The following is a 27,999-nucleotide window of genomic DNA, read 5'->3' as shown; positions in this document are numbered from 1 at the left end:
GTTGTGTGGAACTGTGAAAAAATAAGCAAAATATACAAACTGATTAGTTCATGGGTAGATAGGCAACATCAAGGACACAAGGACCACGGGAGCGCCGTGGTCTCGTGGTAACGTGAGCAGCTCCGGAACGAAAGGTCCATGGTTCAAATCTTCCATCGAGTGAAAACTTTAATTTTTTATTTTCAGTTTATGTGACAAACTCTTATGTTTTCATCACTTTTTTGGGAGTGATTATCACATCCACAAGAAAACCTAAATCGGGTGAGGTAGAAGAATCTTTTTACCCATTCGCCAAGTGTACAAGTTAGGTGGGTCGACAACATATTCCTTTCATGTGACGCACATGCCGTCACCAGTGTCGTATAGAATATATCAGATGTGTTTTCCGTGGAGGAATCGTTTGACCTATGACCTTGCGATAAAATGTTTTCGGTTCCGATTGAAGAGGCACGTCCTTTCGTCTACTAATCGCACGGTTTTGCGATGCGGTCGCAAAACACAGACGCTAAACTTATTACAGTGAACAGAGACGTCAATGAACGAGCGCACAGATAATAACTATGCAAAAATAAAGAAAGTAAAATTTTCACTCGTAGGAAGACTTCAACCAAGGATCTCTCTTTCTGCAGCTGCTAACGCTACCACGGGACCACGGAACTTCTGATCTCACCTTTTCCTTGATGTTGCCTATGTAGCCCATGGACTACTCAGTTTGTATATTTTGCTTATTTTTTTACAGTTCCACACAACTTCTTCCTGTTTTCTCAATTGACCTGTGTTCAGTTTATCAAGGCCTATCCACTGTGCCAAGTTATAACTAAATCTGAGGGGGGTGCGATGGGGAGGTTCCCTTGTTGGCGTTGAAGTTAGCCAATGAGAACATTCAAGCACTTTTTTCAAAAAAAAAAAAAAAAAAAAAAAAAAAGGTTCAAATGGCTCTGAGCAGTATGGGACTTAACATCAGAGGTCATCAGTCCCCTAGAACTTAGAACTACTTAAACCTAACTAACCTAAGGACATCACACACAGTTATGCCCAAGGCATGATTCGAACCTCCGACCGTAGCGATCGCGCGGTTCTAGACCGAAGCGTCTAGAACGGCGCGGCCACAGCTGCTGGCTTTCAAGCACTTGAAATTCAAGCACTTGTACATGTTAAAACGCGATAACGCTCAGGCATCTGTGTGCCCATGAGTTACATGTTCAAGTTCTCATTACCAGTTAAAATGTGCCTTTTTCAGAAGTGACAAATTAAAACAAGATGAGCAAAAGCTATGTTCGGTCGGTTTGAGGAAGCTAAACGAAGAACACGTTTCACGTTTGGTAACACCGTCCCTGGCAGACTGCTTGAATTTGCGCCCGCGACCTGACTGGCTGAATTCAAGCTAAATAGCACAGAAATGGTGCAACGTATCAAATTTTTTTCCTTCACAATAATTTCTCAACATAGCGTTCCCTTAATCACCCTTATAAACTTTTCAGACTGTTTCTGACCGTCCTGTATTTGTTTTCGCTTAATCTATGACATTGGTCTTTTTCTGGCTGAGCTACGTGTGAATATGTTCACTGCTACTTACTGGATTGTCAGAAGGGGTTGAAACTTAGTAATCTTAGTAATATCGAGTTGTTAGATTAGAAACTAGAAACAGAAACCTCCAGTTGTAATTCAAGAAGTAGTAAATTCCATGAAGCAGAAGAGCTACACCATGTGGATGCAATCAGTAAAATATAAATGAGTAATATGAAATTACGAACACAACTTTGGAAATCTGCTAGTGGAAGGTCCTCCTTTCTAGACACTGCATTGTAAACCTAACTAAATGTCGTTGCAGTATTCCTATCTGATTTGAACTAGAATATATTCATCACAGGTCATCGGGGCTTATTTCGAAGCGGAACCTATCACCGAAGACTATTCTACTCCACTCACTGCTATACCAGGCCGAATACGTGTCCAGAGATGCTCTGGTGCGGTGGTACACCAACCTGACTGCCACTCGCCATCCAGCCCGGTGGCCAGAAGTGATCGTCTGGGGTGCCATTTCATTTCAAAGAAGGACCCTTTTGGCTGTAATCCACGACACCCTTGTAGAACAGTGGAACGTCAACCCCTAATACACTCGATTTTGTTGCCCTTTATGGCAAGGCATCCTGGGCTTACATTTCAGCAACATAATGTCCTTCTGCAAACGGCGAGAGTTTGCTTGTCTTCATGCTTGCTAAACCCTAACTTGGCCTGCAAGGTCTCTGAATCTCTCCCCAACTAAGAACGTTTGGAGCATCATGGGCAGGGCCCTAGACCCAGCTCGGGATTTTGACCAACTAAGACGTCAGTTAGGCAGAATTTGGCACGATATCCATCAAAAGAACGTCATGCAACTCTGTCAGTCAGTGCCAAGCCGACTAACTGCTTGCATTAGCTCCACAAGCGGACCAACACGTCACTGACTTGTTCAACTTACGAATCTACTTCAATAGTGGGAAAAAGTTGGGGATACAAAATTCTGCTTATGTGTCGGTAATAAAGTGGTAGTGCGACCTCCAGACTAAATGAGAGGAAATGCACATCACAGTAAACCGTAAGTAATTACTTCTTTACACAAGAAGTCGCGACGTGAACTGTTTTGTAAAAATAACAAAACTGTATTATTGTAGAGCCAACTGATGATGCCTTAGAACAAGAAAAGGGCGAAACGCGAGTGGGAAAAATAAATCAAGCTGCAGGAAGAAAAGGCGGCTTTATTTACAAAACAAGTACATTTGACTCTATACAAAAATCTAAATGAACTATCCAGATGGTCTCTTATTTCATATATCTTTGGGCCACGATCTGCGGAAGTTGATGGGATTACATTCTCCTCTCTGTTTAACCAAACCGACAACTTCACTTAAAACATGCTACATACACAAACATACACACACACACACACACACACAAATTTACTCAAGGCGCCGCTATTCTATTGGCTACACAAATAGCAGATGCGAGAAACCAGGTAGGCTACGCAATGCGCTGCTGTTTCAGGGTTCCATATGCTAAATCAAAGAACGGACCAAAGGAATTACACGCTATCCAACTTATCAGTTGGTAAACCGATTTGAAGTGCGAGTCCAGAGCAATTGGCGTGATCTGTGCCGACGCGGCTCAGCCAATTCCAGCGATAGTTGGCGGATGTGAGCAAAGACGCTTCTCTCATCGGAAATATTACGGCAAAAGCAACGGGTTTAACACGACAGGAATGTCTGAAGGCCAGTATCATTCAAAATAATTAAGTATTGAGTTTTTATCGAAACAAATCACAAACTGAACACGTGATCGTAAACGTAGCGGGCTTGGACAAAAAACTATCATATAATTTACAAAAATTACTAGGATATATAGTGGTTACTCTAAGAATTACACTAATGTGTTCACGGAGTGGCTACGTGTAGTGTCCATGTCTTCACAAAGCCAGGAACCACCCTCACATGTCATGTACTGTGAGCAAAAATCAAAATTGTTCGCAGAAAGAAAACCACCTGAAAATTTACAAAACCTGCAGAAAACGCGCGCCTCTCATTTAAGAAAAATTATCTTAATGTTTTTAACACGAAAGAACATTGTTGTTGTTGTTGTTGTTGTTGTCTTCACTCCTGAGACTGGTTTGATGCAGCTCTCCATGCTACTCTATCCTGTGCAAGCTTCTTCATCTCCCAGTACTTACTGCAACCTACATCCTTCTGAATCTGTTTAGTGTATTCATCTCTTGGTCTCCTTCTACGATTTTTACCCTCCACGCTCCCCTCCAATGCTAAATTTGTGATCCCTTGATGCCTCAGAACATGTCCTACCAACCGGTCCCTTCTTCTTGTCAAGTTGTGCCACAAACTCCTCTTCTCCCCAATTCTATTCAATACCTCCTCATTAGTTATGTGATCTTCCCATCTAATCTTCAGCATTCTTCTGTAGCACCACATTTCGAAAGCTTCTATTCCCTTCTTGTCCAAACTATTTATCGTCCATGTTTCACTTCCATACACGGCTACACTCCATACAAATACTTTCAGAAACGATTTCCTGACATTTAAATCAATACTTCAGAAATGCTTTCCTTGCCATTGCCAGTCTACATTTTATATCCTCTCTACATCGACCATCATCAGTTATTTTGCTCCCCAAATAGCAAAACTCATTTCCTAATCTAATTCTCTCAGCATCACCCGACATAATTCGACTATATTCCATTATCCTCGTTTTGCTTTTGTTGATGTTCATCTTATATCCTCCTTTCAAGACACTGTCCATTCCGTTCAACTGCTCTTCCAAGGGATTTGCTGTCTTTGACAGAATTACAATGTCATCGGCGAACCTCAAGGTTTTTATTTCTTCTCCATGGAGATTAATACCTACTCCGAATTTTTCTTTTCTTTCCTTTACTGCTTGCTCAATATACAGATTGAATAACATCGGGGACAGGCTACAACCCTGTCTCACTCCCTTACCAACCACTGCTTCCCTTTCCTGCCCCTCGACTCTTATAACTGCCATCTGGTTTCTGTACAAATTGTAAATAGCCATTCGCTCCCTGTATTTTACCCCCGCCACCTTTAGAAGTTGAAAGAGAGTATTCCAGTCAACATTGTCAAAAGCTTTCTCTAAGTCCACAAATGCTAGAAATGTAGGTTTGCCTTTCCTTAATCTATTTTCTACGAAAAGTCGTACGGTCAGTATTGCCTCACGTGTTCCAACATTTCTGCGGAATCCAAACTGATCTTCACCGAGGTTGGCTTCTACCAGTTTTTCCATTCGTCTGTAAATAATTCGCGTTAGTATTTTGCAGCTATGACTTATTAAACTGATGGTTCGGTAATTTTCACATCTGTCAACACCTGCTTTCTCTGGGATTGGAATTATTATATTCTTCTTGAAGTTTGTGGGTATTTTGCCTGTCTCATACATCTAGCTCACCAGATGGTAGAGTTTTGTCAGGACTGGCTCACCCAAGGCAGTCAGTAGTTCCAATGGAATGTTGTCTACTCCTGGGGCCTTCTTTCGACTCACGTCTTTCAGTGCTCTGTCAAACTCTTCACGCAGTATTGTATCTCCCATTGCATCTTCATCTACATCCTCTTCTATTTCCATAATGTTGTCCTCAAGTACATCGCCCTTGTATAGACCCTCTATATACTCCTTACACCTTTCTGCATTCCCTTCTTTGCTTAGAACTGGGTTTCCATCTGAGCTCTTGATATTCATACAAGTGGCTCTCTTTTCTCCAAAGGTCTCTTTAATTTTCCTGTAGGCAGTATCTATCTTACCCCTAGTGAGACAAGCCTCTACATCCTTACATTTGTCCTCTAGCCATCCCTACTTTGCCATTTTTCACTTTCTGTCGATCTCATTTTTGAGACGTTTGTATTCCATTTTGCCTGCTTCATTTACTGCGTTTTTATATTTTCTCCTTTCTTCAATTAAATTCAATATTTCTTCTGTTACTCAAGGATTTTACTAGCCCTCGTCTTTTTACCTACTTGATCCTCTGCTGCCTTCACTACTTCATCCCTCAGAGCTACCCATTCTTCTTCTAGTGTATTCCTTTCCTCCACTCCTGTCAATTGTTCCCTTATGCTCTCACTGAAACCCTGTACAACCTCTGGTTCTTTCAGTTTATCCAGGTCCCATCTCCTTAAATTCCCACCTTATTGTAGTTTCTTCAGTTTTATTCTACAGTTAATAACCAATAGATTGTGGTCAGAGTCCACATCTACCCCTGGAAATGTCTTACAATTTAAAACCTGGTTCGTAAATCTCTGTCTTACCATTATATAATCTATCTGATACCTTCTAGTACCTCCAGGATTCTTCCATGTATACAACCTTCTTTTACAATTCTTGAACCAAGTGTTAGCTATGATTAAGTTATGCTCTGTGCAAAATTCTACCAGATGGCTTCCACTTTCATTTCTCTCCCCCAATCCATATTCACCCACTATGTTTCCTTCTCTCCCTTTTCCTACTCTCGAATTCCAGTCACACATGACTGTTAAATTTTCGTCTCCCTTCCCTACCTGAATAACTTCTCATATCTTATCATACATTTCATCAGTTTCTTCATCATCTGCAGAGCTAGTTGGTATATAAATTTGTACTACTGTAGTAGGCATGGGCTTCGTGTCTATCTTGGCCACAATAATGCGTTCACTATGCTGTTGGTAGTAGCTTACCTGCACTCCTATTTTTTTATTCATTATTAAACCTACTCCCTCATTACCCCCATTTGATTTTGTATTTATAACCCTGTATTTACCTGACCAAATTTCTTGTCCCTCCTGCCACCGAACTTCACTAGTTCCCACTATACCGAACTTCAACCTATCCATTTCCTTTTTAAATTTTCTAACCTACCTGCCCGATTAAGGGATCTGACATTCCACGCTCCGATCCGTAGAACGCCAGTTTTCTTTCTCCTGATAACGACATCCTCTTGAGTAGTCCCCGCCCGGAGATCCGAATGGAGGACTATTTTACCTCCGGAATATTTTACCCAAAAGGACGCCATGATCATTTAATCATACAGTGAAGCTCCATGCCCTCGGGAAAAATTACGGCTGTAGTTTCCCTTGCTTTCAGCCGTTCGCAGTACTAGCACAGCAAGGCCGTTTTGGTTAGTGTTGCAAGGCCAGATCAGTCAATCATCCACACTGTTGCCCCTGCAACTACCGAAAAGGCTGCTGCCCCTCTTCAGGAACTCCACGATTGTCTGGCCTCTCAACAGATACCCCTCCGTTGTGGTTGCACCTACGGTACGGCTATCTGTATACACGCAAGCCTCCCCACCAACGGCAAGGTCCATGGTTCATGGGGGTAGTGAAAGAACATTACAAAAGCGAAATTCTGTTTCCATTCGGGCGCTCATACTGTATACACCACGCTCATTCTGTCTGCACCACACGTGGAGTGAACAGAACACATTTAGAAACACATCAAAATTCACAAAATAATTCCGTAAAACTTACGGCAACACAATTCCTGTCCTTCATCTAGAGCACTTCCTATCTATATTTGTACACAGGATGCATTGCTATGGACACTGAAAGTACCACTTGGCAAAGCTCGCCAACATACACCCCGATACACATCACAAAGAAAATACCATAAACTATTATATTCTCCCCACAAAATTTGTGCCACGAACTGAAATCATTTGTACTATAGTGAAAAAAACTATACTGCTCTCTGCTGTTCGTGTTAACTCCCTAAGACCTACCTGCTCTTACTACACTACTGGCCATTAAAATTGCTACACCAGGAAGATAACGTGCTACAGCCGCAAAATTTACATCTACATCTACATCTACATGAGTATTCTGCAATTCACATTTAAGTGCTTGGCAGAGGGTTCATCGAACCACAATCATACTATCTCTCTATCATTCCACTCTCGAACAGCGCGCGAGAAAAACGAACACCGAAACCTTTCTGTTCGAGCTCTGATTTCTCTTATTTTATTTTGATGATCATTCCTACCTATGTAGGTTGGGCTCAACAAAAAATTTTCCCATTCGGAAGAGAAAGTTAGTGATTGAAATTTCGTAAATAGATCTCGCCGCGACGAAAAATGTCTTTGCTTTAATGACTTCAATCCCAACTCGCGTATCATATCTGCCATACTCTCTCCCCTATTACGTGATAATACAAAACGAGCTGCCCTTTTTTGCACCCTTTCGATTTCCTCCGTCAATCCCACCTGGTAAGGATCCCACACCGCGCAGCAATATTCTAACAGAGGACGAACGAGTGTAGTGTAAGCTGTCTCTTTAGTGGACTTGTTGCATCCTTTAAGTGTCCTGCAGAATGAAACGCAACCGTTGGCTCGCCTTCCCCACAATATTATCTATGTGGTCTTTCCAACTGAAGTTGTTCGTAATTTTAACACCCAGGTACGTAGTTGAATTGACAGCCTTGACAATGGTACTTTTTATCGAGTAATCGAACTCCAACGGATTTCGTTTGGAACCTATGTGGATCGCCTCGCACTATTCGTTATTTAGCGTCAAGTGCCACCTACCACATCATACAGAATTCTTTTCTAAATCGCTTTGCAACTGATACTGGTCTTCGGATGACCTTACTAGACGGTAAATTACAGCATCATCTGCGAACAACCTAAGAGAACTGCTCAGATTGTCACCTAGGTCATTTATATAGATCAGGAACAGCAGAGGTCCCAGGACACTTCCCTGGGGAACACCTGATATCACTTGAGTTTTACTCGATTATTTGCCGCCCATTACTACAAAGTACGACCTTCCTGACAGGAAATCACGAATCCAGTCGCACAGCTGAGACGATGCCCCATAGGCCCGCAGTTTGATTAGAAGTCGCTTGTGAGGAACGGTGTCAAAAGCCTTCCGGAAATCCAGAAACACGGAATCAACCTGAGATCCCCTGTCGATAGCGGCCATTACTCCGTGCGAATAAAGAGCTAGCTGCGTTGCACAAGATCGATGTTTTCTGAAACCATACTGATTACGTATCAATAGATCGTTCCCTTCGAGGTGATTCATAATATTTGAATACAGTATATGCTCCAAAACCCTACTGCAAACCGACGTCAATTATATAGGTCTGTAGTTCGATGGATTACTCCTGCTACCCTTCTTAAACACTGGTGCGACATGCACGATTTTCCAATCTATAGGTACAGATCTATCGGTGAGCCAGCGATTGTATATGATTCCTAAGTGGGGAGCTATTGTATCAGCGTAATCTGAAAGGAACCTAATCGGTATACAATCTGGACCTGAAGACTTGTCCGTATCAAGCGATTTTAGTTGCTTCGCAACCCCTAAGGTATCTACTTCTATGAAACTCATGCTAGCAGCTGTTCGTGTTTCAAATTATGGAGTATTCCATTCGTCTTCCCTGGTGAAGGAATTTCGGAAAACTGCGTTCAATAACTCCGCTTTAGCGCCACAGTCGTCGGTTACAGTACCATCGGCACTTCGCAGCGAAGGTATTGACTGCGTCTTGCCGCTTGTTTACTTTACATACGACCAGAATTTCTTCGGACCTTTTACCAAATTTCGAGACAATGTTTCGTTGTGGAACGTATTAAACGCAAGCCGCATTGAAGCCCGTGCCAAATTTCGCGCGTCTGTAAATTTTAGCCAATCTTCGGGATTTCGCGCTCTTCTGAACTTCGCATGCTTTTTCCGTTGCCTCTGCAACAGCATTCGAACCTGTTTTGTGTACCATGGGGGATCAGTTCCATCTCTTACCAATTTATGAGGTATGAATCTCTCAATTGCTGTTGCTACTATATCTTTGAATTTGAGTCACATCTCGTCTACATTTGCAAAGTCAGTTCGGAAGGAATGGAGATTGTCTCTTAGGAAAGCTTCTGGTGACACTTAATCCGCTTTTTTAAATAAAATTATTTTGCGTTTGTTTCTGGTGGATTTAACCGACAGGACGAAGATGCTGTGATATGCAGATGATTAGCTTTACAGAGCATTCACACAAGGTTGGCGCTGGTGGCGACACCTACAACGTGCTGACATGAGGAAAGTTTCCAACCGATTTCTCATACAGAAACAGCACTTGACCGGCGTTGCCTGGTGAAACGTTGTTGTGATGCCTCTGTAAGGAGGAGAAATAAGTACCATCGCGTTTCCGACTTTGATAAAGGTCGGATTGTAGCCTACCGCGGTTGCGGTTTATCGTATCGCGACATTGCTGCTTGCGTTGGTCGAGACCCAATGACTGTTAGCAGAATATGGAATCGGTGGGTTCAGGAGGGTAATACGGAACGCCTTGCTGGATCCCAACGGCCTCGTATCACTAGCAGTCGAGATGACAGGCATCTCATCCGCATGGCTGCAGCCACGTCTCGATCCCTGAGTCAACAGATGGGGACGTTTGCAAGACAACAATCAGCTGCACGAACAGTTCGACGATGTTTGCAGCAGCATAGACTATCCGCTCGGGGACGATGGCTGCGGTTACCCTTAACGCTGCATCACAGACAGGAGCGCCTGCGATGGTGTACTCAACAACGAACCTGGGTGCACGAATGGCAAAACGTCATTTTCTCGGATGAATCCGGGTTATGTTTACAGCATCACGATGGTCGCATCCGTGTTTGGCGACATCGCGGTGAACTCACATTGGAAGCATGTATTCGTCATCGCCATACTGGCGTATCAGCCGGCGTGGTGGTATGGGATGCCATTGGTTGCACTTCTCCGTCACCTCTTGTTCGCATTGACGGCACTTTGAACAGTGGACGTTACATTTCAGATGTGTTACGACCCGTGGCTCTACCCTTCAAAAAAATGTTTCAAATGGTTCTGAGCACTATGGGACTTAACATATGAGGTCATCAGTGCCCTAGAACTTAGAACTACTTAAACCTACATAACCTACGGACATCACACACATCCATGCACGAGGCAGGATTCGAACCTGCTACCGTTGCGGTAGCTGTTCCAGACTGAAACTCCTAGAACCGCCAGGCCACACCGGCCGGCCTCTACCCTTTATGCGATCCCTGCGAAACCATACATTTCAGCAGGATAATGCACGACCGCATGTTGGAGGTCCTGTACGGGCCTTTCTGGATACAGGAAATGTTCGACTGCTGCCCTGGCCAGCACATTCTCCAGAACTCTCGTCAATTAAAAGCGTCTGGTCAATGGTGGCCGAGCAGCTGGCATGTCACAATACATGAACCGTGGTATTGTGTTGAAGCTGCATGGACAGCTGTACCTGTGCACGCCATCCAATCTTTGTTTGACTCAATAACCAGGCGTATCAAGGCCGTTGTTACAGCCACAGGTGGGTACTGATTTCTCATCATCTATGCACCCAAATTGCGTGAAAATGTAATCACATGTCAGTTCTAGTATAATATATTTGTCCAATGAATAGCTGTTTATCATCTGCATTTCTTCTTGGTGTAGCTATTTTAATGGACAGTAGTGTAGTACAAAGCCGTTATGACTACGACCTAGAGAAGCTCTCAATCTGCCAAAATTAAAACCATTATTGCCCCGTTCGGTACTTGTGCACTTAGACTAACTGCAGCGCCTACAGACGTATTCTTACCTCTTATTGCCATACTGTAGCCGCAGCGCCTCTGCGGCTCGTCCTCTCTCCAGCGCGCTCCAGCTAACAGTAACGTTGCAGAGGTCTCGTGACCAGACCCAACGTTACTTGTTTGAATCTCTCGCTCTCATTGGCTGATGACCGACCGGTACCTTCTCTGCTCTAGCCAAACTGATTTGTCTCAAGCATCACAGCCCATTCCTGCTTTGAGCCTGGCTAGTTTCTGCATTCAGAAGCCTACTGCCCTACTACCACTCTGTGGAGCTACAGAGACCCTTCTAGTTCTTATTTCTTTCACAGATCGTCACGCTATTACACCTGGGAGGAGGATCATGGAAAGGACCAGGAAGTGTTGCCCAGCACTACGTTTATTGAAATAAAACACTGATTTGCTCCATTCTTATGTCCAAAAGTTGGCGTATGCAAATAAAAAATAAAAATAAAGACCAATGTAATGTTGATAGTAACTTGTAATTAACTGAACAATTCATTATCCAACAGCAGTTGTCATTCATATTGTTTACTAGTGAGTTTCGTCAGTGAGGCGCAATGCTAGTACCGCTTCAGAAACATCTATTTTTTCTGAAACTGTAGTCTTATATTTGTCGGTACATGTAAATCAGATTTGCCAATTTCCGTCCCATTCGGATAATTCATAAATGGTACTTCCTTTTTTGTCATAGAATGTGCATGAATTCTTCCACATAAACGGAGGGATCACGTTAGTACCACGTTTTGTAGATGCAAGGCAAGGAAGTGTCGGAATAGCGTGGTTCGCGTATCGCTTTACAACTTATATTGTAATACCTTGTACTGGTCACCGGTTTGACACAAGAGCGTAGGATGAGCGAGAAGTAAGACATCAGTACCATTTTCATCTTCAAGCAATTATGAGTAAAAGTAATCTGAAGATGGCTGAGTGATGCTCTGCTAAAGCACCGTGGCAAGATGTCGACATTCTCCGGCTGCAAGCCCGGAACCTCACGGACTACACAATACACCAGAAATATTTCATGAGTCACAGCACCAAATCCTATCTTATCCAGATTGTGAGTGATCAGCACTCGTGACACTCCATCTTCCTGGATGTCCATATTAGAAGCAAGAAGTATATCGTGAGTAGCTCGATTGTCGGAAAAATCTCACCACCAGACTTTTGTGGAAAACGACCTGTTGTTAATATGGTTCGCGTTTGATTACGGCAGACTTTTATATCTGACAGAAAGGCCGCCTCGTTGTAGTGTAGATAAACCAACACCCTACAGGTGTACCTCTGGTCGCTACGCTGTGACATTACTAGCGACTAGCTCGCAAAGGTATTTGTGTGAACGCTGGATATTTGAATGGGCGGTTTGTGGCCAGTAAGTGGCCGTACTGTGGCCAAACTATATGAGCCAGGTCTGGTCCTGTCAGCGAGAGATAGGCATTAATAAGCAGCGATCAGTGGGGTGTTTCCCTGGGGGAGAGGGGAGGACGCAGACTCAGGCGGCGCTCCGGTTAGGTGATCTGTGGTAGTATTGTGCCTGCCAGCAATCATGAAGACAAGTAAGTCCTACAATTACACAAATTAGAAAATAATTACAAACAATTTACTTAATGCAAAGACATACCTAAACTAACATTCCTCCATATCAGTATATGCCATCGGACCACTATGACTATCCCACTTCCTTAGCCAACTGACTATCACGGTTAAGTAACTATTAGTCAATGTTTTTAATGTATTTAAAATCGGTGTTTTGATTAGAATCACGCCACAGTGACAGATGTGTCGAAGTAGTCATAAATGTGTTCTAAGTTACTAACACCGCCCGAACAGGCGATGAAGGCCCAACGGCACTGACCGGCCGCCGTGTCATCCTCAGCTCACAGGCGTCACTGAATGCGGATACGTAGGTGCACGTGGTCAGCACACCGCTCTCCCAGCCGTATGTCAGTTTCCGACACAGGAGCCGCTACTTCTCAATCAAGTAGCTCCTCAGTTTGCCTCACAAGAGCTGATTGTACCTCGCTTACCAACAGCTCTCAGCAGACCCTATGGTCACCCATCGAAGTGCTAGTCCAGCCCGAAAGCGCTTAATTTCGGTGATCTGACGGGAACCGACCACCGCGGCAAGGCTGTTGGCCATATATATGTTCACATAAGCTAATAATAATGTAAAATCACTCTATAGCGATGTTGTAAACTGAGAATGAATATTTATTCCGTATTACAATATCTGCCTATATTAAGTTTAATCTCAAAACGATAGAACTGCGGTTTTATGATGGTTACTGTAGTGGTCATCTGGCCGAATCTTTAAATAAGCATGCAGAGCAGGACTCGTATAGTCTTTTGGACGGTGTTCTTCATTTTGGTAAGGTCTTGTGTCGTGTTTGGGCGGCCAGAGCGCCGCTGGGATTCAGACTATGTTTGTGGGACTTATAAAATATTGTAATCGGACGTTGAATGCTTGTAAATATCTCGGGGCTGAATTCTGATTGGACGTACAATTTTCAAGTTGCATTCAGTGATTGTTTTACAACCATGCGAACTTGGTCGTTATTTAACCGTTTATATGCGGCTGTGAAGCTTAGTGATTTTTACGAATTGCGTGATTTCAGTTCAGGGATGAACTTGTTCGATATTAGTCACAATAAATCTCTTGATAAAGAACTTTAGATCTCGCTGTGAATTCTAATAATGCATGGCCTTATGCGGTTAGTCTACTCTTTCTACTGTATATAAATGCTCTGCTGGCATAGCGTAAACATATTTCTTTCACTGGTTTGAATATTGTTTATTTAATTTATTAGTCTAATGAGTAGCTAACATTACACATAGTTTTAAACTTATTTAAAATAAACGTCTGGTTAAAATTCAAATTATCGTAATGTAGACAACACCATTATCTTTTTCACATATTTACCTTTCCTTTTAAAAATTTGTTTACCGCTTACTTCCTGTTCCTTTTTTTATTTTGCTGTTGCTCACATCAGTAAAAGTGGCTCCAAGATTTATTACGTGATACGATTTGGGCTTAAGAGAAACGGCGTGCGACTAGCCTCCATTGATTGCAGCGAGCCAAAAGAGAAATATTAGGTCGTGAATTGCTCAAGCTGTTTGTCTAATCGAAGGGACGCATTTTCTACAAGAAACCTAAAGCCGTCCCTGTCGTAACGCGTCATAATATGCATAGGTTACTATGGGTGTAGGAACTTCATTGGATACAGTCCGAGTGGAAGAACATCCTTTGGGGCGGCCCATGTTGGTGCACGTTGCTACAATGGAAGGCTACGAGTAAGCCAAAAAGCACCCGGGCACCATTCATGTCGATTTTTGAGGTATTCTCTTATGGCATATGTTCACACAGGATTTAATACGGCAGTTGATACTATTCGATTGTCCTTTATTGCCGATCATGTACAACTTATTTTTTATCTGCAGCACACCAAAGTCAATTTGCCGCACTAATTACGTAACGTACTCCATGCACATTACGTTTCAGTTTTGGTTTACAGGTCAAACGACCACAATCGTCTTGAACAGACTGTGGAATCTATAGAGCAGGTTGCGCAGGTCTTGGATGCAGCATCGACAATTCTCTACAAATGTTGGATGCCGGAGAGCTTTCATGGATGAGGATGGCTCCACAACACTTTCGGTGCTGCTTTCGTGTGCATGTGTGTGTGTGTGTGTGTGTGAGTGTGTGTGTGTGTGTGTGTGTGTTTGTAATTTTGCGAACTAGTGTCAACAAAATTGTCTGGTCAACCACGGCAGGGATAAGAGGTCGAAGGTGACAGAGATAATTCCGTAACGAATTATTTCTCATATTAACAGAATCTTCCGTCAGTTCTTGGTAGAACAACATTATAATAATAAATGAAAAGCACCAGTTTGCTTTTGTTCTACAATATTATGTTTATTGCTAACCGGTTTTCGGCTTACAAGGCCATCTTCAGGCATTTACTGAGTATTATCACCCCATACTATCTTCATATTAGTTGAACCAACCATTAGCTTTTGTAAGTAGGCTGTTTAGCTTTTTTATTGGTAACGCCACCTCTGTATGAAAATCACTGGCTGTGCTGTGTGCAGTCTGTGGGTAGTTTGCATTGTTGTCTGCCATTGTAGTGTTGGGCAGAGGCAGCTGGCTGTGAACAGCGCGTAGCGTTGCGCAGTTGGAGGTGAGCCGCCAGCAGTGGTGGATGTGGGGAGAGAGATGGCGGAGTTTTGTAATTTGTCATGAACTGCTATATTTATATATGATGATATCAAGGTAAATACATTGTTTGTTCTCTATTAATATCTTTCATTTGCTAACTATCCCTATGAGTAGTTAGTGCCTTCCATAGTTTGAATCTTTTATTTAGCTGGCAGTAGTGGCGCTCGCTGTTTTGCAGTAGCTTGAGCAGCGAAGATTTCTGTGAGGTAAGTGATTTGTGAAAGGTATAGTTTAATGTTAGTCAGGGCCATTCTTTGGTAGGGAATTTTGAAGGTCAGATTGCGTTGCGCTAACAAAATATTGTGTGTCAGTTTAAGCACAGTCATATATAAATTGTTCAAAGGGGACGTTTCACTTTTTAAGCAGAATATAAATATAATATAGAGCTTGAGGTATGTAAATCGATGGTTATTTGCCTTACTTAAGCGTTACCTTAAAAGCAGTAACGAAATTTGGATACTACAACAAGTAGCTGAATATAATGACGCAATAAATTAAATGTTGTAGCGAGGTTTTAAACATCAACAACTGGCAGTGATGTGGTTGAGAGGTTGAATCGCTTTCCTAAGGAGTGGGCAGCCATCCTAATGTTGAAGTTGTCGTCAGTAAGTCACACAAGGATAGGCCGGTTCGATCTGCCATCCTTGTTGTACACCTACATCTGTATTCCAGAAGCCACATTTCGATGTGCGAATGCATTACTTCTCATATTCTCCATGTTTATTTTACTTGTATAGGGGGGTTCAATGGTAACCCTCACTAAGGGAATGTGCAATTCTTACTGACATTGTGTAGCTAATCTTACATTCTACTAGCTCTCCTGAAGTTTGGAAGGTAGGAGACGAGATACTGGCGGAAGTAAAGTTGTGAGGGCGGGTCGAGAGTCGTGCTTGTGTAGCGCAGATGGTAGAGCAATTCCCCGCGAAAGGCAAAGATCCCGAGTTCGAGTCTCAGTGACTCGCCCTGGCTTCACACGGGTAGCACTCAGTAACTACTGCTGGACGATCTGTCTATTATATGTAGTGATATACACATACTTTCCCCGTGAGTCGTTGTATTGGTGAAAGCCATAACAGAATCCCAACAGAAGGTTTTGAGATTATCGTTCACATATAAACGGAAAAACGCAACGGAGGACATTAAATTTCGGCTAGGAAGACATGCTCTTTGTAATGGCATGATATACGTTATTTACAGTTTTGAAATACAGGGTGACAATTATTGAGCTGTATGAAATAAAATCGTCATAACTTCTGAACGGTTTGCGTTAGGGCGCTCAAAGCACACGGTTGGCCGCGGGGCATGATGGGAATTAGTATGCGCTGTATGGTTTGGTTTAACGACGAACCACCTTTCATTTCGATGGGTTTGTCAGTAAGCAAAACTGACTCATTTTGGGATTGAGAATCCGCATTCCGCGATCGATAAATCTCTTCACCCTCAATGGGTGACTCTGTGGTATGCAGCGTCCAGTCAAGGAATAATCGGTGCGATATTGCTTGATGGCACAGTGACTACCGAACGGCACGTGGAAGTCTTGGAAGATGGTATCATCCCTATTATCCAAAGTGACTCTGATTTCATAATATGTGGTTCATACAAGACGGAACTCGACCCCATCGAAGCAGGAGAGTGATTAGAGTCGTGGAAAAGCACTTTGGGGACTGCATCCTTACTCCGGGGTAACCAGAGGCCACTGGCTCGGCTCTCGATTGGCCGCCAATTCTCCGGGTATGAACACATGCGACTCTTTTTTGTGAGGATATATTAAAGACAAGGCGTACAGCTATAACCCGAAAACCATTGCTGATCTGAAAACAGCCTTTCAGGGGTTCACTGACAGCATCGATGTTCCGACACTTCAGCGGGTCGTGCAGAATTTCACTATTCATCTGTGCCACATCATCGCCAATGATGGCAGCCATATCGAAGATGTAATAACCTAAATTCGAATATCTGTAGTGACGTCTACATGTTGGATAAAGTGTGTGCACGCCGTAGTTTGTTACTGATTTACGTTTTTTTTTTCAAGTAGTATCTGTTTGGAGCTATTTCCATCTGTCTTCTACTGATGCGTCTATTATTTAGGGTCAGACATAAAACTTTAACAAGAAACGTAATTACGTCATTTACTTTTTCAATATTTGTGATGAACCCACATTTTGCAGCAAGCCTTAGGTCCCTCGAAATTGATTCGCAAGTGCTCCTCGGCGGGCTATGGCTGTAGGAAGCGAAGAACTGTTTCCTTCAACGTAGCAGACGGCTGAGACAGTGTACTTGTGGATATCAACAGATTCTTTGGCCGTTTAGTTTTACTCCTTCGCCTTCGTAATATTTTCATTTTCTGTATACATGATTACATTATGTATTTTTCGAACTCTAGTGTCGGCAATTATAATTAAAAATGGTTAAAATGGCTCTAAGCACTATGGGACTTAACATCTGAGGTCATCAGTCCCCTAGAACTTAGAACTACTTAAACCTAACTAGGAGGTACCCCGTGACTTTAGTCACCTCATTCTATATGAGTACTCTGTCGTAGGGCTTCAGATGGATAAATTGTCTCTGTGCACAAGTAGTAGTATAAACATCTGTGAAATCGATACTTAAACGCAACTAACCTAAGGACATCACACAAATCCATGCCCGAGGCAGGATTCGAACCTGCGACCGCAGCAGCAACGAATTATATTTACTGTTGTGGTTTTAGCAGCTTCAATGTTTTAACTGCTTCACCTACGGAGCGTTTAAATTTCCACGTTTTGACTCTCTTTCTGGGGATACTTTTTTTCGTATGTCCGAATAAACTGAGTCCGCAGATCGTGGTCTCGCGGTAGCATTCTCGCTTCCCGAGCACGGGTCCCGGGTTGGATTCCCGGCGTGGTCAGGGATTTTCACTTGCTTCGAGATGACTGGGTATTGTTGTGTCGTCTTAATCATTCATCCTTATTATGGTCGGAGGAAGGCAATGGCAAACCACCAACGCTAGGACCTTGCCTAGTACAGCGGTGCGGGTCTCCCGCATCGTCCCCTATGCGCTATCAAGGAGTATGGGACTTCATCATCATCATAATTAATTTATTATTGACTATACATTTTAATAAGAGTGACATCTCTTGTAACATTCAAGTAGGTAAGATTTAACAAGTTATATGCTTCCTCATTTGTTTTATTCTGTATCTATTAACCGGAAATCTAAATTTGCTTTCTCTTATTGTACTTGTATTGTAATTGGGTTACTTTACACGGTACTTAATTGTTGAATCGGGAAACGGTTCTTTGGTGGTGCACAGCGACGCACAAGAGCCAATCTTCTGGTGAGCACGTATTGAATGATTGGACAATTTTCTGTACGTACTGCACCCTTATTGGTTACGGCCCACAATGTGATAAACGATACCAGTGATGTTGGAAGCTGCGGTACGTTACCCTGTCTTAATTTTGTAATATTACAAAAAGAATACTTTGTTGTACGCCGAGCCTTACACAATGTGATTTTCGATGTTCATAATCGGTTCCCATTGCTTTTTGGAGAACTGAAGATGGTCGTTGAAAAACTGAGACGTGTTATCGAACTGGTTCCTTATCTTCTTCTTTCGTTTCACTCTCTTTGGGGTACGCTGGATCAATCATTTCTTTGTGCGTTGTTCTTTTCTTAGGGCCCACTATTTCTTCACTCTTTCTGATCTTCTTTTCCTCTCTTCTTCCGAGATGAAGGGTTTGGAATTTTGTGTAGATTTGTTTTGGAACCGTATGCTTCATATTTAGTAATTAATTTAGCTGTTCGATCAACAAGTGAAATTTCGGCAATCTTTAATTCTAGTAGGTCTTTCTCAGTTTCTTTTAACCAGTTGGGTTTCTTTTTGCGGTTACGTAAAAACTCAAAGATATGTTTAGTTAATATGTTGAAATTCATTCTGAGAAGATGACCATAAAAATTTATTCTCCTTTTTGTCATAGTATCTGAAAGTTTTTCAGTTTTGTTGTAGAGAGTTTCATTTTTGATGTATATAATCTTATTGTCTTGAAATTTTGGCCGTATGATTGTTTTTAAAATTTTTCTTTCCTTTAGCTCAAGTTTCTCCATTTGGCCTTTGAAATTCATGTTCAGTTTTTCTGCTGCATACAGTGCTTCTGGCTTAATCACTGTCTTGTAATGTGTAATTTGGGACCCTCATGAAAGGGATTTTTTGTTGTATGTTTTTTTCTTTGGTTGGAAGGCCAGTTCAAGTTTATTATTTTTCGATTCCATTTCTTTGCTTTCCCCAGCATTCCAACTAATCCATTCTCCTCGATATTTGAGTTCTTTTACTTTTCAATCATCTATTCTTGAACTTTGAGATATTTACATGAGTGCTTGATGTTTGTCAATATCGTAGTTTTTCTCAAACGAGATGTGAAGACCTTTAGCTGCTTGTTTCTTTTGTTTAGGATTTGCTCCCGTGCTTCTTCCATTGTTTCAGCAAACAGGGCCATGTCATATACCACTCTTAATATTTGTGTTCCATTCTCTGACTACTTTCTCAAGCGCACAATTGAACAGCAACGGTGAGATCCCATCACCCTGTCGCACTTCCGTTTTTATTTCAAAGGATTCCGATATTTCGCTCATAAATATAACTTTCGAAAATGTATTTATAAGGGTCGCTTTTATAATATTAGTTGTTTTCTTATCCAAACCCATATCTTCCAGGAGTGATAATAGAGATTCTCTATCAATCGAATCATATGCTTTTTTTAAATCAATGAAGGAGTTTACGTATGTCTTTCTCCTTGATTTTTGGTATGCCATAATGTTTCCTTATATTACGATCAACACAAATAAATTTGTAGTGATCTCTAGTAATACATTTAAGTGGTAAACTATTCCAAACACGATCAAGTCCGATGCAGTAACGAACTGGAATATCAGTGCTGCACCTGAAGTTTCACGTTAATGAGACAGCGCTGGCAACAAGGTGACTGGGTGCCGTGACGAAGTGCAGCAGCCGTGGAAATCACTCCGCAAGTAGCATTCCGGCCTTGAGCGAGGGCGGTACTTGGGCGAGCACGACTCCAGCCAGGCCGGGGTCCAATTTACGCCGGCCGGCCGGCCGGCCAGCCGCGAGGTTTGCACCGTAACCCTCATGTCGGCGTCACCGGAATTACGGGAATAAATAATTAAGTGGGCACCACGCCGCTAGAGGCGGCTGGGGCAGTCGTCGTCGTTTTTGCGAGACCCGGGGCCGCCCAACTGGCCGATCCGGCAGAAGGACGCGGCCCTTTCACGCCGGACGAGCGCGCTATATAAACGTGACGCGCGCTGAAGAAGCCACAGTTCAGCAGCTGCAGACGCCACACGCTCTCCTCAGCATGAAGGTCCTGGTAAGTGGCGCCTCAGACTGCCCACCAATGTCTTCTGCATCTGCCTGTACACATGCGGCGGTATTCAGCTCCCCTTGCCAGTAAGTTTTATGCAACCCGCAACGCCTTCAAAAACACCTTGGAAGATTTCGATATTGTTATCCCGCTACTTGGAAACGATCAGCCCTACAGAAAAAAAATTAACAGGACCCTTTTGTAGGCAATGTTGCTGAATTCTGTAGTGTGGTACGTTTTTCCATGGGTCCACAGTTCCACTTTATTCAAGTGAAAACATGTTTGAAGGTCACTTTCGTGCGTTTTCCTTGAATAATTCTAAAGCTACGGCCTCTAGCGAAAATGTACCGAAGTATAAAATTTAACTACCTTAAACTTCCTAGAAAAATTTCTGTTAATTTTTTTCTGCTAGAATAACACTTTGCATGTAGTGAGCGTGACAATATGTAAATATGTACATGGTATTTCAAGGCATTACAGGTTGCATAAAACACATTGGTAGGCGCAGTTTAATCAAAAATGGTTTAAATTGGTCTGAGCACTATGGGATTCTACTTCTGAGGTCATCAGTCCCCTAGAACCTAGAACTACTTAAACCTAACTAACATAAGGACATCACACACGTCCATGCCCGAGGCAGGATTCGAACATGCGACCATAGCTGTCGCACGGTTCGGCAGTTTAATCATCCTGTATACTCTGCAAGACACTGAACAGTGCCTGATGCTACACCTTACCACTACCAGAGTTTTTCTGTCGTTGTAGAGTCGTGTAGTGAGGAATCTAAAAGCCAATCTAGAGACTGCAAAGAATTTGCAAGATCGGTTGAACAGGACAGACCATTTGAATGGAACACATATTGGCTTATGAAGAGGCTATAACACGAATTTCAACAAAAATGAAACAAGGGTAATGAAATGTTATCGAAGTAGTCAGGTAATGCTGAGGGAACTAGATTAGAAAATGAGACACTGAATCTTGTAGATGAGATTTGCTACTGGGGCGACAGAATAGCTGCCGATGGCAGAAGGAGAGAGGACATAACACTCAGATTTCCACAACCGAGAGTAAGATATTTGAAAATGAGTTATTTGTTAATGTCGAACATTAATTTAACATTTAAGGAGCCTTTCCTGAACGTCTATCGAATAAGATCTTGAACGCAATGGACACGTGGACGAGGAACAGTTTGCATACGAATAAAAGCTTTGGAAATGTGGTTCTGGAGAAGAATGCACAAAATCAGTGGAGTGAATGAGAAAATAAATGAGGAAGTACTCGATTAAATTGGGAAGGTATGAAATTTGTGGCACAATGTAACTAAGGGAAAGGATCTGTTGATAGGAGACGTACTGAGGAATAGTTAAACTAGTAATGGAGGTAAGAGCGGAGGAGATAAAAACTGTAGACAGAGATCTAGATTTGACTAAAGTAAGTAAGTAGATCAAGTGGATGTAGGCTCAGTAGCTATACAGAGATTAAGAGACTTGCACAAGACAAATTTGCGTGGAGAGCCAATCGAACCAGCCTTCCGATTGAACACAGCAGCATCAACAACGACATTCGCCCCCAAATCTCTCGTATCTTACTCTCATGGTCTCTACGTAAGATATACATAAAAAAAAGTTCAAATGTGTGTGAAATCTTATGGGACTTAACTGCTAAGGTCATCAGTCCCTAAGCTTACACACTACTTAACCTAAATTATCCTAAGGACAAACACAAACACCCATGCCCAAGGGAGGACTCGAACCTCCGCCGGCACCAGCCGCACAGTCCATGACTGCAGCGCCCTAGACCGCTCGGCTAATCCCGCGTGGAACGTAAGATATACGATGGCGGTATCACAATGACTGTGCAGTGTTCTTAGAACAGAAGTTCTCAAAATTTATCCATCAGAAATTTGTGCAAATGACGCCGTCCCTCCTTTAGAGATTCCCCTTTAAACTACCTGTCCTCCATTTTTTTATACATTCTCATAGACCATACCGAAATATCATCCTAGCAACTAGACTCTAAATTTGTTCATGACATTATCTTTCTCTGTTACACATTTTAATGTGATCAGTTTAATAACAGTTTTTATTTTGACATCTGTTACTTAATAATGTTATTCTTTTCATCTCAACGTACACGAAACATGTCACTCTTCATAACATTTTAATACCTACCTTACCATATCTGGGAACCTAACATTGTAGTAGTCACTACCTGATAAGAACTGTCTGTCGGTTTTCCCATACTTCTACGTTGTTCCGTAATCTGACTGTATAAGCAAGTACAAGAAAACATAGCTTTGATTCGAAAGCAAGTACGCTACCATACAAATGTCGTATACTGTCTTTAGGCCACTGAATTTGTTTGCAAAACACCCTGTGCTCATAGCCGTCTAACATCCAAAGTACCCGTGTTTACTGTTGCGAAATCAGGTAAAATCTGGTATCGTCCTACAACACGATGCTGACTCTTCTTAAAATTTTTCTTTCCTTTAGCTCAAGTTTCTCCATTTGGCCTTTGAAATTCATGTTCAGTTTTTCTGCTGCATACAGTGCTTCTGGCTTAATCACTGTCTTGTAATGTGTAATTTGGGACCCCCATGAAAGGGATTTTTTGTTGTATGTTTTTCTCGTTGGTTGGAAGGCCAGTTCAAGTTTATTATTTTTCGATTCCATTTCTTTGCTTTCCCCAGCATTCCAACTAACCCATTCTCCTCGATATTTGAGTTCTTTTACTTTTCAATCATCTATTCTTGAACTTTGAGATATTTACATGAGTGCTTGATGTTTGTCAATATCGTAGTTTTTCTCAAACGAGATGTGAATACATTTAGCTGCTTGTTCCTTTATTTTAAGAACAATCATAGGGCCAAAATTTCAAGACAATAAGATTATACACATCAAAAATGAAACTCTCTTCAACAAAACTGAAAAACTTTCAGATAATATGACAAAAAGGAGAATAAATTTTTATGGTCATCTTCTCAGAATGAATTCCAACATATTAACTAAACATATCTTTGAGTTTTTCTGTAACCGCAAAACTAAACCCAACTGGTTAAAAGAAACTGAGAAAGACCTACTAGAATTAAAGATTGCCGAAATTTCACTTGTTGATCGAACAGCTAAATTAATTACTAAATATGAAACATACGGTTCCAAAACAAATGTACACAAAATTCCAAACACTTCATCTCGGAAGAAGAGAGGAAAAGAAGATCAGAAAGAATGAAGAAATAGTGTGCCCTAAGAAAAGAACAACGCACAAAGAAATGATTGATCCAGCGTACCCCAAAGAGAGTGAAACGAAAGAAGAAGATAAGGAACCAGTCCGATAACACGTCTCAGTTTTTCAACGACCATCTTCAGTTCTCCAAAATGCAATGGGAACCGATTATGAACATCGAAAATCACATTGGGTAAGGCTCGGGGTACAACAAAGTATTCTTTTTGTAATATTACAAAATTAAGACAGGGTAACGTACCGCAGCTTCCAACATCACTGGTATCGTTTATCACATTGTGCGCCGTAACCAATAAGGGTGCACTACGTACAGAATCTTCGTTTGTCTGCGAAACTAGAAAGATATTTGCTACTTCAGAGTCATGTTCGCACATAGCCTTATACCTTCATAAGTGATAGGTTGCCAGTATAAATCATAATAATAATTAATAAAGAGATTTTCGCTAATATATTACTCACTTTCTCCAAACAAATTATAAGAAAATAGTTTAGCACTTACAGTGGCCACAAGGTCACGCCTAAAACCTGTCGAATACAACGTCCGTTCTAGGCTGTACCTTCCATCCGCCGCTGCAGCACCTGCAGCTGACCATGCTACGCCTGGCAATCAAAACTGTCTTTAGATGAAAGAGTTCTGATGTGATGTAGAACATATGAAACAAAGCAACAGGGGAACAATGTGAAATTCTGAAGGAAACTGCATAATCTATTTCACTTATTGTAGTCTTTGTGTACATCTACAGTTTGTCAGCAATGTACGTGTGGAGTATGGAGTTACGGGTGATGGGAAAGCTAGGAAGAAGTTAATCGAAGAGTTTTAGACATAGTATTACAAAAAAACGCTGAAAATTAACTGTGTACTTGAGATAAGGAATGAAGAAGTTCGCAGCAGAGTCAGGGAGGAAACGATCATATAGAAAACATTAACTACGATAAATTATAGAATATGTGATATCAAATAAGGGAATAGCTTTCACGGTCCTAGAAAAATTGTAGTAGTTAAAATGTGTAGAAGCAGGAATTACATACGTAACAACTAAGAACTTTGGATAGAAGTCGTACTCTGAGATGGATACTGGCACGCAAGAAGAAATCACGGTGGTCGCATCATAAGAGTCAGAAGACTAACGATCAAAAAATCTACTTCTTAAAGCCTTAGCAGTGGTTCCTTTAATTCACGCCACCTACAGGAACAAACATTTTCCTGTTGGCATCTTTGTTTTATTTCTTTTCCGTGTTACCTAGCAAGTCCTCATAATCTTATTTTCATATATCTGCACTCTACTTTCTGTCGAGATTTATATGGATTTCTTCTTCGTTTGAATGGTATCACTACATTTTCTGTTTCATCTTAGCAATTAACATACTGCAGCATCACTGCATTTAAAATTCTTCCATTAATCCGAATCTAGTCAGATGTAATAGTACAAAATACTACTAAATTTCTTCTTTTGCCTTATGCTTTACATCTCATACGTCACTTACATCTATGATACAAACAACTTTTGTAACATTTTTGCCTATTGTCTAGATGCGCACACATAAATCATTTCATGTAGGCTGTGTAATGGATATGCAGAAGATATTAGTACGTTTGGATAGTGATATAACTGGATGCGAGTACAGAACAGCCTCAGCTTAGGACATTGTAGATGCGAGCGTTTCCAAAACCGAGCTTTCGGTTTTCTTTTGAGTAGCTATCTCAATCATTCGTCAGTTAAGGTCACTGTTTGGTACTAGCAGTCTTATTTCGGTCATGAGTGCAGTCTAAGTCTACGTTACTCTGCTTTATTTGTCCTTCTTGCTTCGTATGTCGTACATTATTTTCTTTCAAGGTAACAGAATTCCTTCTCTTCGCTTACTTCATCGCTTCCAGCTGCCAAACCTCGTCAACTTCATAGTTCTCAATTCTGATGCTAAGTGTATCACTGAATTCATTCCAGCAACACCTCATGAATTTTATCTTTTTTTGGTTTCCTCTCAATCCATTCGCTATACTCGGTAGACTGTTCATTCTACAGTATTCAGTACGTACTGTAACTCTTCCCTGCTTCTACTGAGGATAACAATATCATCAGCGAGTCTACTTATTCATATTCTTTCATCTTGAGTTTTAATCTCAGTCCTCATACTTTTATTTCCGTCATTGATTCTTCGATGTACAGATTTAATCGTGTAGGAGAAAGGAAGCATGCCTGTCTTACAGTGTTTATAATATGACCTGCTCGGTCTTAGTGTTCCATTCTTATCGTTCCTTCTTGGTTCCTGCATGTATTGTATACTATCCACATACCTTGTCTTCCTATCACAGTACAGTCCTTGGAAACATCTGTAATCGAACCATATAGCCACTGGATCCACTTTAAATCCATATCAGGATGACGAATGATGACACGATAACTGTCAATTCCAGGTCGTACTCTGCGCCGTGGTGGCCGCGGCGGTGGCGAAGCCCGGATACCTGGGACTGGGCGCCGCCCACAACTATGCCGCCGCCCCCGCCATCGCTGCCGCGGCCCACACCTACGCCGCCGCCCCCGCCATCGCAGCCGCCGCCCCCGCAGTGGCCTACTCTGCTGCCCCTGCAGTCGTGGCTGCTGGCCCCAACTACGCCGGCTACGCCGCCTACGGCCCCGCCAACATCGTCATCGGCCCTGACGGCACTCCTCTCGACACCCCTGAGGTCGCTGCCTCCAAGGCCGCCCACCTGAACGCCGTCGCCGAGACCAGGGCTCGCGACGCTATCGTCAACAGCGCCGCTGTGGTTGCTGCCGCCCCTGTGGTCGCTGCCGCCCCCGCCATCGCCGCCGCCCCCGCCGTGATCGCTGCTAGGACCTACGCCGCGCCTGCCATCGCCGCCGCTCCCGCCGTGATCGCTGCTAGGACATACGCCGCGCCTGCCATCGCCGCCGCCCCCGCCGTGTTCGCTGCTAGGACCTACGCTGCCCCCGCCATTGCCGCTGCACCTGCAGCTGTCGCTTACTCCGCCGTCCATCCCGGTTACGCCGCCTATGGCCCGGCCAACATCGTCATCGGACCCAATGGCGTGCCCCTGGACACCCCTGAGGTAGCTGCCGGTAAGGTGGCCAACGCCGTCGCTCACGTAGAAGCCAAGGTCCGCAACGGTGACCTGCTGGGCTGAACTGTCTGCCTACACGAACGTGCTCCTTAGATAATGACCCTGGAACAGTCATCTCACGCTCGCGCCATCATGTTTCTGTACATATGTAAATCATAAGTTATAAATACATTTTCAATTACTTGAGAAAGAATAGTTTTCAGTTATTTCCAGTTATAAAAAGAAACACCTGAAAATTCATGAAACTGTGTGGTACATTATGACATTCTTATGAGAGATCCTTTTCTCTTTTAACCTTCGGCAACTAAAACTTGGAAGGTACAGGGAAAATGGGATCTACCTGAACCAATCATGAGTGCTCTGCTGATGGACTCATGTAGTCACCGCTTTGCTTCTTCCACTTGCGAAATATTCTTACTTCTTTACTGCCCAGAACTGTACAAGCAATAAGTTGTTTTTGGATACTTAGCCATTACTTCAGAGTATGTGTTATACTCTGGATTATTTCAACATGTATGCAGATATATACAGTACCTCACAACAGGCGTCGTGCAAGCAGCTGATCTCTCCAGCGCTCGAGAAGTAACTGTTGTTCTATAGGAGGCCCTGTCCAACCCTCAGACTGGTAGAAACTTTCGCCACCCGCATTTAGTTACCAAGGGCATAGAGCTGGTGGGATACACGTGATAATATCCTCTATTAAAATGCAGACTTCTCTCTTACGTTTCACAGGATCCAGGCAACTGACAATCTTACTGGTAATCCATTTATCTCATATGCGAAAATCTTCGTGCTTTATGAAAGGAGTAGGGGATATGCAGGCACTGAATTCCAACTTCTCTCTTCTTTCATGTACATAAACAGGCATGGCGTCATATACGTAATGCAACTGTTTACCAAGTATGTCAAAGTAGCCAAAGTCTATAACATTCGTAAAGCCTCAAAACGGGGAATATCTCAGGCTGAAAGATCATCATCGAACTGATACAAGTTTGACGAACGTGGGTTGATAAGCATAGGACTTGTGAG

The 27,999-nt window shown here is 42.4% G+C and overlaps 1 protein-coding gene across 3 annotated transcripts in view; it reads left to right on the top strand.

Annotated features, from left to right (window-relative positions):
* LOC126473621 (cuticle protein 18.7-like) overlaps nucleotides 1-27,163 on the top strand; it is a 30,406-nt gene extending 3,243 nt beyond the window's left edge. The window contains exons 1-3 of one of the 3 annotated variants that reach the window (XM_050100794.1): nucleotides 20,503-20,657; nucleotides 26,305-26,726; nucleotides 26,829-27,163. In XM_050100794.1, the coding sequence (XP_049956751.1) occupies nucleotides 20,646-20,657; nucleotides 26,305-26,726; nucleotides 26,829-27,033 (639 nt within the window). In that variant the 5' untranslated portion in view covers nucleotides 20,503-20,645 and the 3' untranslated portion in view covers nucleotides 27,034-27,163. Of the gene's footprint in view, nucleotides 1-20,502; nucleotides 20,658-26,304 lie in introns of those variants that run through there. The other 2 variants (XM_050100791.1, XM_050100793.1) reach the window with 2 other exon arrangements.
* Nucleotides 27,164-27,999: the final 836 nt, after the last annotated feature.

This window comes from Schistocerca serialis, chromosome 4, assembly GCF_023864345.2.
Source record: "Schistocerca serialis cubense isolate TAMUIC-IGC-003099 chromosome 4, iqSchSeri2.2, whole genome shotgun sequence".
NCBI classification, from domain to species: Eukaryota; Metazoa; Arthropoda; class Insecta; order Orthoptera; family Acrididae; genus Schistocerca; species Schistocerca serialis.
The sequence above is the reverse complement of the archived record's forward strand: the minus strand, read 5'-3'. Positions and strand labels throughout refer to the sequence as shown.